Source organism: Schistocerca cancellata, chromosome 2 (genome assembly GCF_023864275.1).
Source record: "Schistocerca cancellata isolate TAMUIC-IGC-003103 chromosome 2, iqSchCanc2.1, whole genome shotgun sequence".
Lineage (NCBI taxonomy): Eukaryota > Metazoa > Arthropoda > Insecta > Orthoptera > Acrididae > Schistocerca > Schistocerca cancellata.
In genome coordinates this window covers 943,984,460-943,998,329 of record NC_064627.1, presented here as the reverse complement: position 1 = coordinate 943,998,329, position 13,870 = coordinate 943,984,460, and the positions used below count along the sequence as shown (strand labels likewise).

Sequence of the window (13,870 nt, the reverse complement as noted above, 5' to 3'; positions counted from 1 at the left end):
CCGTGACAAGAGCGTGTGAGTACGCACCGACCCTGAAGATGTAGACCCTGCGGCCGTAGCCGTCGCGGTCGTCCAGCATGTTCTGCACCTGCATCTCGAGGATGTGCCTCTTCTCCGAGGGCCGCGGCACGCGGAACAGCTCCGGGCAGCGCAGCTTCATCACGTAGTACCGCTGCAACTGACCACCAGAGGACGGGGATACTGTCAGTTGCCAGTGCGTGGAGTAACAGGGCTACACTACTGGCCATTAAAATTTCTACACCAAGAAGAAATGCAGATGATAAACGGGTATTCATTGGACAAATATATTATACTATAACTGACATGTGATTACATTTTCACGCAATTTGGGTGCATAGATCCTGAGAAATCAGTACCCAGAACAACCACCTCTAGCCGTAATAACGGTCTTGATACCCCTGGGCATTGAGTCAAACAGAGCTTGGATGGCGTGTACAGGTACAGCTGCCCATGCAGCTTCAACACGATACCACAGTTCATCAAGAGTAGTGACTGGCGTATTGTGACGAGCCAGTTGCTCGGCCACCATTGACCAGACGTTTTTCAATTGGTGAGAGATCTGAAGAATGTCCTGGCCAGGGCAGCAGTCGAACATTTTCTGTATCCAGAAAGGCCCGTAGAGGACCTGCAACATGCGGTCGTGCATTATCCTGCTGAAGTGTAGGGTTTCGCAGGGCCGGCCGCGGTGGTCTAGCGGTTCAGGCGCTCAGTCCGGAACCGCGCGACTACTACGGTCGCAGGTTCGAATCCTGCCTCGAGCATGGATGTGTGTGATGTCCTTAGGTTAGTTAGGTTTAAGTAGTTCTAAGTTCTAGGGGACTGATGACCACAGATGTTAAGTCCCATAGTGCTCAGAGCCATTTGAACCATTTGGTTTCGCAGGGATCGAATGAAGGGTAGAGCCACGGGTCGTAACACATCTGAAATGTAACGTCCACTGTTCAAAGTGCCGTCAATGCGAACAAGAGGTGCCCGAGACGTGTAACCAATGGCACCCCATATCATCAAGCCGGGTGGTACGCCAGTATGGCGATGACGAATACACGCTTCCAATGTGCGTACACCACGATGTCGCCAAACACATCTAAGGACATCACACACGCCCATGCCCGAGGCAGGATTCGAACCTGCGACCGTAGCGGTCACGTGGTTCCAGACTGAAACGCCTAGAACCGCATGGCCACACCGACCGGCCGGTAAGCACAGTCTCACTCTAGCGTCTCTGGACGCTGACTGACAAGTCAGAACGTGTCCCAACCTGACGCTGCGTGTCTCAGTGGATCATGCTATAGGTAAATACACTAAATGGTTGTAACGTCAGCAGTTGCTGCTAAAAAAATGTTAAAAAAATCGCTCACTGTAGGTTTTGATCACATCTCGTACGTAGTCGCGACCCAGACGAGAATAAAATTAAAATTAGAGGTGATCCCAATGCTATTCTGCAAGGCTCCATTAACGGTTTCGTGACACCACTGCAATTTGCAGTCTCCTTATCTGTCGTGCAGCATCCTGCCAACAAGATTGGCTTTCATAGGGCACTTCATCGAGGACGCCATTAGCCGCTGGAAGGTAGAAATCGTGGCGACTGGGGCTGTCCATGTATGTCTAACAATCTGTTCTTGCGGCTTAGTGGCTATCCATACCACGCTTGTCGGGTGTGTATGCCTTCCTCCAATCATTGCAAATGCGTTTCGATTTCTCGCACATCGTCACTTGCTTTATTATATTGAAGACGGATGCACGCTCTAAACGTCTTATCTAGAAATAAAGTATATACCTAAGATCGATTGCTGTAGTTCATCAATAAACTCCCATGAAAGAGCTGTAGAGAATATTGTAAACGTTTGCCACTTTATTACCATAGCGGAGACGTTTGCGAAAAAATTCTAGAATCTGTTTCCTAGCGATACGTATGGCAATACCCTTTAGCTTCGAATGATGGTACTGTTCATTCATGATGGATGGAAAGATTCATATCGCGCTGACATAACGCTCGCTAGTAATGCAGTGGTAGTCTAGTTCGACGATGGTGGAAAACAGTCTTGACATTCACTCGAAACGATTTATAAAAACCACGGATAGTCAAGCACAAAAAGGATGAACGGCGATTTAATCTCAGCCCATCCAGAAACGAGCACAACTTCTAAAGCCTTGACTAGAATCGGAGGCGAGGTGCTTTAAAAATTCCCTCTCGTTATAATTTTCAGATGTTTTATTTTCACTGATGCCACAGTTACGCATGCCTCTGCTTTTAACAGGTCCAGGTATTTAGTTGAGCAAATTGCGATGACTCTTAGTGTGTTTCGTTACGTTACATTTTTGTCGATACTTGTAGCCGTCACAATTTTCTTTCTGCTCTTCTAGTGCTTTTGCTGCAAAAACTGAAAACCATATTAGCTACCCATGCATGGAAGGCTAATAACTATAAAGCCGAAGTATAATCCGCAAGCCACATATTCAATCCTTAAGTCTGTTCCGTCTTACACAGTTGTAGCTTAGACTTCCTGTGAAAGTAGTGCAAAATTTTTGCTGACATGTGACAAACACAACTAGTTTTTTTAGAAGTCTCAGGAAATCGATCTGCAATTTGTCCTCATACGAACGTACATAAGATATTCTTGCGCCACAATTACGTCCAAAAACGGGATCTATCAGTGGTTTTCAAATAATTAGTTTCTTAGAGTGACTAGCGCAACACGATGGAACGAAAGTTTCCTGTAAACGTTCTACAGTCTACCAACATTCAGAACTGAAAAGCAAGTGGAAACTCACCATGTGGAAGGCCTTGGCGCAGTTAAACTTCCTGGCCCTCAGGAACCTCAGCAGGAAGTCGTCGTCTGTGCGAACGTGGAGATTTTTTTCAGCTGAAACATATTGTGAACGCTGTTATAAAGTTAAAGTCTACTGATTGATAGTAAAAGTCGGTAAAGAATTTTATACCTTGACAGTTGTCTAAACGAATGTAGATGTACGTAGCTGCAAAGATAAACTGTGGTGTCACCGCCAGACACCACACTTGCTAGGTGGTAGCCTTTAAATCGGCCGCGGTCCGTTAGTATACGTTGGACCCGCGTGTCGCCACTATCAGTGATTGCAGACCGAGTGCCGCCACACGGCAGGTCTAGAGAGTCTTCCTAGCACTCGCCCCAGTTGTACAGCCGCCTTTGCTAGCGATGGTTCACTGACAAATTACGCTCTCATTTGCCGAGACGATAGTTAGCATAGCCTTCAGCTACGTCATTTGCTACGACCTAGCAAGGCGCCATTACCAGTTACTATTGATGCTGTAAAACATGTACCATCAAGAGCGATGTTCACCAATTATGAATTAAAGTTAAGTATTCCAGTAGTTACGTACGTTCTTTGCTACTATAAATTCCTTGTCCTGTTCCAGACCTCACGCCAGCCTGCGTGAGCTTAAACGCGTGCCTTTCGGCTTCCTGTCATAGTGGGTTGGCTGTCTTGCCAATCCACAACATAAACATCAACAAAATTCTACCTTTTCCACAGAGAGATGCTCTGTAGATTATATTACTTACATAACAATAAGGATTAAGAGTATGAACTTCAAAATACGGTTGACTCACTCCGTAGTTTGTGAAATCAAACTGGGAAGCTACTAACTCCACTGGAAAACTTGAAGGACATATAAAAATTGGAATAAGATGACATTGACCAAGTCTGGCGTAGTAAATTCAAATTGTCGTAATACACGTCCTTTTTAATGTGGTTGGCACTTACCTTCCTGCGGCACGCCAGGAGGTCAGCTACTGGCGGAAGTAAAGCTGTGTGTTGAAATCTACATCTACGTGATTACTCTGCTAATCACAATAAAGTGCCTGGCAGAGGGTTCAATGAACCACCTTCAAGCTGTCTCTCCACCGTTCCACTCTCGAACGGCGCGCGCGAAAAATGAGCACTTAAATTTTTCTGTGCGAGCCCTGATTTCTCTTATTTCATCGTGAGGATCAATTTTCCCTATGTAGGTGGGTGGCAACAGAATGTTTTCGCAATCGGAGGAGAAAACTGATGACTGAAATTTCATGAGAAGATCCCGTCGCAAAGAAAAACGCCTTTGTTTTAATGATTGCCACTCCGATTCACGTATCATGTCTGTGGCACTATCTCCCCTACTTCGCGATAATACAAAGTGAGCTGCCCTTCTTTGTACATTTTCGATGTTATCCATCAGTCCCATCTGATGTGCATCCCACACCGCACAGCAATACTCCAGAATAGGGCGGACAAGCTTGGTGTAAGCAGTCTCTTTACTAGACCTGTTGCTCCTTCTAAGTGTTCTGCCAATGAATCGTAGTCTTTGGTTGGCTCTACCCAAAACATTATCTATGTCATCGTCCCAATTTAGGGTATTTGTAATTGTAATCCGTAAGTATTTAGTTGAATTTACGGCCTTAATATCTGTGTGACTTACCGCGTAATCGAAACTTAGCAGATTTCTTTTAGTACCCACGTGAATAACTTCACACTTTTCTTTATTCAAGGTCAATTGCCACTTTTCGCACCGCGCAGATATCTTATCTAAATCATTTTGCAATTCGTTTTGGTCATCTGATGACTTTACAAATGACAGCGTCATCTGTAAGCAATCTAATAGGGCTACTCAGATTCTGTCCTGTGTCGTTAATATAGATCAGGAACAATAGAGGGCCTATAACACTTCCTTGGGGAACGCCAGATATTACTTCTGTTTTACTCGATGACTTTCCGTCTATTACTACAAACTGTGATCTTTCTGAAAGGAAATCACGAATCCAGTCGCACAACTGCGGCGATATTACATAGGCACGCAGTTTGGTTAGAAGACGCGTGTGAGGAACAGTGTCGAAAGCCTTTTGGAAATCTAAAAATAAGGAATCAATTTGACATCCCCTGTCGATAGTACTCATTACTTCATGAGTATAAAGAGCTAGTTGTGTTTCACAAGAACGATGTTTTCTGAATCTGTGCTGACTATGTGTCAATAAATCTTTTTCTTCGAGGTAACTCATAATGTTCGAATACAGTATATGTTCCAAAAGCTTACTGCAAATCGACGTTAGTGATATGGGCCTGTAATTCAGCGGATTACTCCTATTTCCCTTTTTGGGTGTTGTTGTGACTTGAGCAATTTTCCAGTCTTTAGGCACCGAACTTCCTGCGAGCGAGCAGTTGTATATAAATGCTAAATATGGAACTATTGTATCAGCATTCTCTGAAAGTAACCTGACTGGGATACAGTCTGGATCGGAGGCCTTGCCTTTATTAAGTGATTTAAGCTGCTTTGCTACACCGAGGATATCTACATCTATGTTTGTCACCTTGGCAGTTGTTCTTGATTGGATTTCAGGAATATTTACTTCGTCTTCTTTGGCGAAGCAGTTTCGGAAAACCGTGTTTAATAACTCTACTTTAGTGGCACTGTCGTCAGTGACTTCACCGTTGTTATGGCTCAGTGAAGATATTGGTTGCGTCTTGTCACTGGTGTACTCCGTGTATGACCAGAATCTCTTTGGGTTTTCTGCCAGATTCCGGGACAGAGTTTCGTTGTGGAAATTATTAAAAGCATCTCGTATTGAAGTACGCGCTTTATTTCGAACTTCTCCAAAACTTTGCCAATCTTGGAGATTTTGCGTTCTTTTAAATTTGACATGCTTTTTTCGTTGCTTCTGCAACAGCAATCTGACTCGTTTTGTGTACCATGGGGGATCAGTGCCATCACTTATTAATTAATGTGGTATATATCTCTCAATTGCCGTCAATACTATCTCTTTGAAATCATTCTACATCTTTTCTAAGCTTATGTGATCAAATCGGAAGGAGTGGAAACTGTCTCAAAAAAAAGGTGTTAAGAGCATTTTTAAATACGTATACTTTGCGTTTCTTTTTGATGGTTGTGGGTGTTAAGGTATTGAGCCTAGCAGCAACTTCCTTGTGGTCGCTAATCCCTGTATTCTTCACGATACTCTCTATTTGTACAGGATTATTTGTTGCTAAGAGGTCAAGTATGCTTTCGCAACCACTTACGCTTCAAGTAGGCTCATGAACTAATTGTTCAAAATAATTTTGTGAGAAAGCATTTAGTACAATTGCGGATGACGTTTTATGCCTGCCGCCAGCTTTAGACGTATAATTTTTCCAGCATATCGTGGATAGATTGAAGTCACCACCGATTATAATTGTGTGAGTGAGGTACCTATTTGAAATGAGACTCAAGTTTTCTTTGAACTGTTCAGCAACTGTATCTTCTGAGTTGTGGGGTCGGTAAAACGATTCAATTAATAGTTTAGTCCGATTGTCAAGTATAACCTTTACCCATTCTATTTCGCAGGAGCTATCTACTTCAATTGCACTACAAGGTAAACTACACTCCTGGAAATTGAAATAAGAACACCGTGAATTCATTGTCCCAGGAAGGGGAAACTTTATTGACACATTCCTGGGGTCAGATACATCACATGATCACACTGACAGAACCACAGGCACACAGACACAGGCAACAGAGCATGCACAAAGTCGGCACTAGTACAGTGTATATCCACCTTTCGCAGCAATGCAGGCTGCTATTCTCCCATGGAGACGATCGTAGAGATGCTGGATGTAGTCCTGTGGAACGGCTTGCCATGCCATTTCCACCTGGCGCCTCAGTTGGACCAGCGTTCGTGCTGGACGTGCAGACCGCGTGAGACGACGCTTCATCCAGTCCCAAACATGCTCAATGGGGGGCAGATCCGGAGATCTTGCTGGCCAGGGTAGTTGACTTACACCTTCTAGAGCACGTTGGGTGGCACGGGATACATGCGGACGTGCATTGTCCTGTTGGAACAGCAAGTTCCCTTGCCGGTCTAGGAATGGTAGAACGATGGGTTCGATGACGGTTTGGATGTACCGTGCACTATTCAGTGTCCCCTCGACGATCACCAGTGGTGTACGGCCAGTGTAGGAGATCGCTCCCCACACCATGATGCCGGGTGTTGGCCCTGTGTGCCTCGGTCGTATGCAGTCCTGATTGTGGCGCTCACCTGCACGGCGCCAAACACGCATACGACCATCATTGGCACCAAGGCAGAAGCGACTCTCATCGCTGAAGACGACACGTCTCCATGCGTCCCTCCATTCACGCCTGTCGCGACACCACTGGAGGCGGGCTGCACGATGTTGGGGCGTGAGCGGAAGACGGCCTAACGGTGTGCGGGACCGTAGCCCAGCTTCATGGAGACGGTTGCGAATGGTCCTCGCCGATACCCCAGGAGCAACAGTGTCCCTAATTTGCTGGGAAGTGGCGGTGCGGTCCCCTACGGCACTGCGTAGGATCCTACGGTCTTGGCGTGCATCCGTGCGTCGCTGCGGTCCGGTCCCAGGTCGACGGGCACGTGCACCTTCCGCCGACCACTGGCGACAACATCGATGTACTGTGGAGACCTCACGCCCCACGTGTTGAGCAATTCGGCGGTACGTCCACCCGGCCTCCCGCATGCCCACTATACGCCCTCGCTCAAAGTCCGTCAACTGCACATACGGTTCACGTCCACGCTGTCGCGGCATGCTACCAGTGTTAAAGACTGCGATGGAGCTCCGTATGCCACGGCAAACTGGCTGACACTGACGGCGGCGGTGCACAAATGCTGCGCAGCTAGCGCCATTCGACGGCCAACACAGCGGTTCCTGGTGTGTCCGCTGTGCCGTGCGTATGATCATTGCTTGTACAGCCCTCTCGCAGTGTCCGGAGCAAGTATGGTGGGTCTGACACACCGGTGTCAATGTGTTCTGTTTTCCATTTCCAGGAGTGTACTTCTGACAGCAACAAATACTCCACCACCAACTGTATTTAATCTATCCTTTCTGAACAATGTTAGGTCGTTTGAAAAACTTTCGGCTGAACTTAATTCTGGGTGCAGTCAGCTTTCAAAAATGGTTCGAATGGCTCTGAGCACTATGGGACTTAACATCTGAGGTCATCAGTCCCTAGAACTTAGAACTACTTAAACCTAACTAACCTAAGGACATCACACACATCCATGCCCGAGGCAGGATTTGAACCTGCGACCGTAGCGGTCACGCAGTTCCAGACTGAAGCGCCTAGAAACGCTCGTTCACTCCGGCCGGCGCAGTCAGCTTTCCGTACCTGTAGCTATTTGAGCTTCAATGCTTTCTATTAGGGCCTGGAGCTCTGGTCTTGGCTAACACAGGTACGACAATTTACAGCTACAATACTGATCGTTTCTACAATTACCCAACTGTGTTTTACCTGCCCCATTTTAGACAGACGCCCTTTCTGTGGTTTCCTGAGACCCTCTAACCTAAAAAAAAACCGCCCAGTCCCTTCCACACAGCGCCCGCTACCCATGTAGCCGTTCCTGTGTGTAGTTGACTCCTGACCTATTAAGCGGAACCCGGAAACCCACCACCCGATGGCGCAAGCCAAGGAATCTGCAGCCTACACGCCTGAGCCTCTGATTCAGACTCTCCACTCGGCTCTGCACCGAAGGACCACAGTCGGTTCTGTCGACGATGCTGCGTGGTGGTGAGCTCCGCCTTAATCTCGCAAGCAAGACTGGCAGTCCTTACCATTTCCGCTAGCCGCCCAAAACTAGACAGAATCTGCTACGATCCAAAGCGACACACGTCATTGGTACCGACATGGGCTACCACCTGCAGTTGGCTATACCCTGTACTCTTCATGGCATCCGGAAGCACCCGTTGCACATCCCCCCCCCCCTCCCCGTATGCACACGGAGTGCACACTGGCTCCCTTCCCCTCCTTGGCTCCCATGTTCCTAAGAGGCCCCATTACGCGCCTAATGTTGTAGCTCCCTACCAGCAAACCCACCCTCTGTGAATGCCCAGACCTTGCGGGCCGAGAAGCTTCTTCTGGAAGGGGTGGAGGACTGAATCCGGCTTAGAGATATCGTCAGCCGTTGACTCGTGCTCGGATAGCTCAGTCAGTAAAGCACTTGATCACGAAAGGCAAATGCCCCAGTTTCATGTCCAAGTCTGACACACAGTTTCAATCTGGCGGGAAGTCTCAGTATTTGTAGCATTTCTGTTGTAGTGAATGGTTTCGGTAATTACAGAAACGAGTGAATCTCGGAAATAAGTCAGCAAGCAACTAATGTGCCACAATTACTCCATTTCTCCATAGGACATTGTGACGAAGTCTTGAATATAACATAAAGCGGCGATACGTAGTACTACATGACGGAAAAAAGTCCCAACACCAAGAAATAATGTTGAGTAACGAAATTTAGAGAAAACATTAGTGTAGATAACACATTTAACTCATTAACGTTGCAACATCGCAGGTTAATGTTGGCGCGAGAAAAGCCATCGCAAATGTGAAATGCCGGTACATTAATAACCGTTGTAAATGCCAGAACGTTTGATGCAAGCATGCAAGCGCGCATGCATAGCTATAGAGTTCCATGCTTGTTGCACCTGGGCGGTCGGTATAGGGACGGTTAATGCTGTTTGTGGATGACGCTGGAGTTATCCCATACGTGCTCGACTGGAGACAAATCTCCCGAGCAGGCAAAAGGAACATGTCGACACTCCACAGACCATGATGGGTTGCAAGAGTGGTTTGAGGATGAGCGTTATCCTGTTGAAAAATACTCCTCGGAATGCTGTCCATGAATAGCAACACAGGTCGAACCACCAGACTGACGTGCAAATTTGTAGTCTGGTTGCGTGGGGTAACCAAGAGACTGCTCCTGCTGCCATACGAAATCGCACTCCGGACCATAACTCCAGGGGTAGGTCCAGCGTGCCTAACACGCAAACAGGTTGGATGCAACCGTTCATCTGGCCTCCATCTAACCAACACACGGTCATCAGTGGCACCGAAGCGGAATTGGCTTTCATTACAAAATTCACCACACCTCACTCCCCCCTCCTCCCCCCAATCCAATGAGCTATCACTTGACACCGCTGAGCTCGCAAATGCCTCAGTGGACTGCATGCTATGGGGCGTGTGGTCTGCAGCTGTCCTTGAAGTAACCGGTCTGCAATTGAAAGAAAAACAGCCCACAGTCACTAATTTTAACAAATTAACCTGGTTTCAACACTGCTAGGAGTGTCTTCTTCAGAATTTAAAACAAAGAATGGTCTATATTCTATAACATGGTCACATAATAGTGACTAAAAACGTATGATAGGGTATAAGTATGGAATCATCGGAAAAGACTGACAGTACTTATATGTCATTTATAAAATAATAAATATGCCAAAAGGGCATTAGTCACAAAGATATTTAAGATAAAGAAAACTGTGATGGCGAACCACTAAGGGCTGCTCGTTACTTGCGTGGTGAAGGTTGCAAAACGGACTGAGGTGCCCGGGTAAACGAATGCGGCCAGGTGGACATGGCACTGCAACGAGTGCGCCATCTAGTAGCCGCAGATACAATTAGGCCACTTCACATTGAAATACAGGCAGAGATGGTTATAAATAAGCAGTAATTGGTACATAATGGAGAGCAATGTTTGTTTGATAGTAGCATACAACATAACATTTTGTCTACATCAAAGCTTATAACAGTAAGATAAAACATGAAAACATCATTATGAAAATGTAGATAGGACTGAATGACAACTTGTAGAAAGCAATATTTACGTGAAATGTAGCCAAGAAATATTTGATAATTGAAAAACACATGATCACACTGACAGAACCACAGGCACATAGTCACAGGCAACAGAGCATGCACAATGTCGGCACTAGTACAGTGTATATCCACCTTTCGCAGCAATGCAGGCTGCTATTCTCCCATGGAGACGATCGTAGAGATGCTGGATGTAGTCCTGTGGAACGGCTTGCCATGCCATTTCCACCTGGCGCCTCAGTTGGACCAGCGTTCGTGCTGGACGTGCAGACCGCGTGAGACGACGCTTCATCCAGTCCCAAACATGCTCAATGGGGGGCAGATCCGGAGATCTTGCTGGCCAGGGTAGTTGACTTACACCTTCTAGAGCACGTTGGGTGGCACGGGATACATGCGGACGTGCATTGTCCTGTTGGAACAGCAAGTTCCCTTGCCGGTCTAGGAATGGTAGAACGATGGGTTCGATGACGGTTTGGATGTACCGTGCACTATTCAGTGTCCCCTCGACGATCACCAGTGGTGTACGGCCAGTGTAGGAGATCGCTCCCCACACCATGATGCCGGGTGTTGGCCCTGTGTGCCTCGGTCGAATGCAGTCCTGATTGTGGCGCTCACCTGCACGGCGCCAAACACGCATACGACCATCATTGGCACCATGGCAGAAGCGACTCTCATCGCTGAAGACGACACGTCTCCATTCGTCCCTCTATTCACGCCTGTCGCGACACCACTGGAGGCGGCCTGCACGATGTTGGGGCGTGAGCGGAAGACGGCCTAACGGTGTGCGGGACCGTAGCCCAGCTTCATGGAGACGGTTGCGAATGGTCCTCGCCGATACCCCAGGAGCAACAGTGTCCCTAATTTGCTGGGAAGTGGCGGTGCGGTCCCCTACGGCACTGCGTAGGATCCTACGGTCTTGGCGTGCATCCGTGCGTCGCTGCGGTCCGGTCCCAGGTCGACGGGCACGTGCACCTTCCGCCGACCACTGGCGACAACATCGATGTACTGTGGAGACCTCACGCGCCACGTGTTGAGCAATTCGGCGGTACGTCCACCCGGCCTCCCGCATGCCCACTATACGCCCTCGCTCAAAGTCCGTCAACTGCACATACGGTTCACGTCCACGCTGTCGCGGCATGCTACCAGTGTTAAAGACTGCGATGGAGCTCCGTATGCCACGACAAACTGGCTGACACTGACGGCGGCGGTGCAAAAATGCTGCGCAGCTGGCGCCATTCGACGGCCAACACCGCGGTTCCTGGTGTGTCCGCTGTGCCGTGCGTGTGATCATTGCTTGTACAGGCCTCTCGCAGTGTCCGGAGCAAGTATGGTGGGTCTGACACACCGGTGTCAATGTGTTCTTTTTTCCATTTCCAGGAGTGTATATTTTTTTGTAGCTGTATGTCCGATTACGCAAGTCTCGTAAACGGCTGGCCCTGACTAGTATTATTACGCAATCTGACTGCTTAGAATGACAACAAAGAATGTAAGAAAATTTTCGTTAACACAGTTAATTAATTAAGTCTCCAGCAACTATAAAACCTACGAAGCCAACAAAGCACAAGTGTAGCTGTTCTGTGTGTGGTAGTATGACTCAACGCACATCTGGCACGGTTCTTCTTCAACAGGACAAGAATTTTTAAATATCATTTATACTGACGTGATAAAAGAAAATTAGAAATACTATAATTGTGCAAGAAACCCAGAATTACACTCTAATACAAGAACACACGCCAGATGCTTTGTTGACTGAACCTGTAATGAAGCATTATTCAGGACACACAAATAATAAGAAAATAAAGAACAGTAGTTAGTTATCTTACTTTATATTGACGAAAAGCACTCAGATCATTACAATATCTCCATTGGAACAACATCTGCTATCTCTCCCATCAAATAACTGCATAAACATGGAACAACACTCTCCACTACCGCATCTCACTCTGACTTCAGCTACAAGCAGTGTCCACCACAACTTCTCGGCGAGAACTGCCTGTCGCTGCGTCTCAATAATCACTGCCAGTGGAGGCGGCGGAACAATACTCTCTGGCGCGATTTTTGGCGCTGTGGCTCAATGTAGCCACCTTTCATATGCCCTTCCTCCACGGGCTAGAATTTGATGGTATTTTTGCCAGCATTGGTGGTGAAAATACCACCAAATTCGTCAAAAAAAATACAGACAAAAATAAAAGATAATATTAATACGTAAATATCATATAACTAGATAAAATTTTGGCTTTGCACTGACCTTTCAATAGCCTAATATACAAAATACACTAAGCAATACAAATTCTTTCATACATGTGACTTTACATAATAGTTTACAGTTCAATCAATAGCGTCAGCAATGACGAATATATACAGGTAAGAGTCTCATAACTTTTCACAAACAGTAATACACAAAAAATCAGTTTATACAAATATTCACATAAAATGTTTACACAACAAGTGGTTGACAGTTCCAGCAGTAGCACCCAGCAATGTTGAGTAGGTGCAGACTCCAACAGGTGACATCATTTCAGTAGAAGCAGTCCATCAGTGGCACCCAGCATTGTGGAACAGGTGCAGACTCCAACAGGTGACATCATTTCAGTAGAAGCAGTCCATCAGTGGCACCCAGTAATGTTGAGTAGGTGCAGACTCCAACAGGTGACATCATTTCAGTAGAAGCAGTTCATCAGTGGCACCCAGCAATGTTGAGTAGGTGCAGACACCATCAAGTGACATTATGTCAGTAGAAGCAGTTCCATCAGTGGCACCCAGTAATGTTGAACAGGTGCAGACAGCAACAAGTGACATCATTTCAGTAGAAGCAGTCCATCAGTGGCACCCAGCAATGTTGAGCAGGTGCAGACACCAAGAAGTGACTTCATTTCAGTAGAAGCAGTCCATCAGTGGCACCCAGCAATGTTGCACAGGTGCTACAGCAACAAGTGACACCATTTCAGTAGAAGCAGTTCCATCAGTGGCACCCAGCAATGTTGAACAGGTGCAGACACCAACAAGTGACATTATTTCAATAGATGCAGTCCATCAGTGGCACCCAGTAATGTTGAACAGGTGCAGACACCAACAAGTGACATCATCTCAGTAGAAACAGTCCATCAGTGGCACCCAACAATGTTGAACAGGTGCTACAGCAACAAGTGACATTATTTCAATAGATGCAGTCATCAGTGGCACCCAGCAATGTTGAGCAGGTGCAGAGATCAGTCCATAATATTCACTATCACTAATCACACTGTTGATCAG

General features: G+C 46.7%; 1 protein-coding gene across 1 annotated transcript in view; it reads right to left on the bottom strand.

Moving 5' to 3' along the window:
• Positions 1-13,870, bottom strand: part of LOC126162913 (clavesin-2-like) — a 244,933-nt gene that overhangs the window by 36,803 nt on the left and 194,260 nt on the right. The window contains exons 4-5 of the mRNA XM_049919724.1: positions 2,794-2,885; positions 28-178 (exon numbers count right to left, since the gene is read on the bottom strand). Of these exons, the coding sequence (XP_049775681.1) occupies positions 28-178; positions 2,794-2,885 (243 nt within the window). The remainder of the gene's footprint in view (positions 1-27; positions 179-2,793; positions 2,886-13,870) is intronic.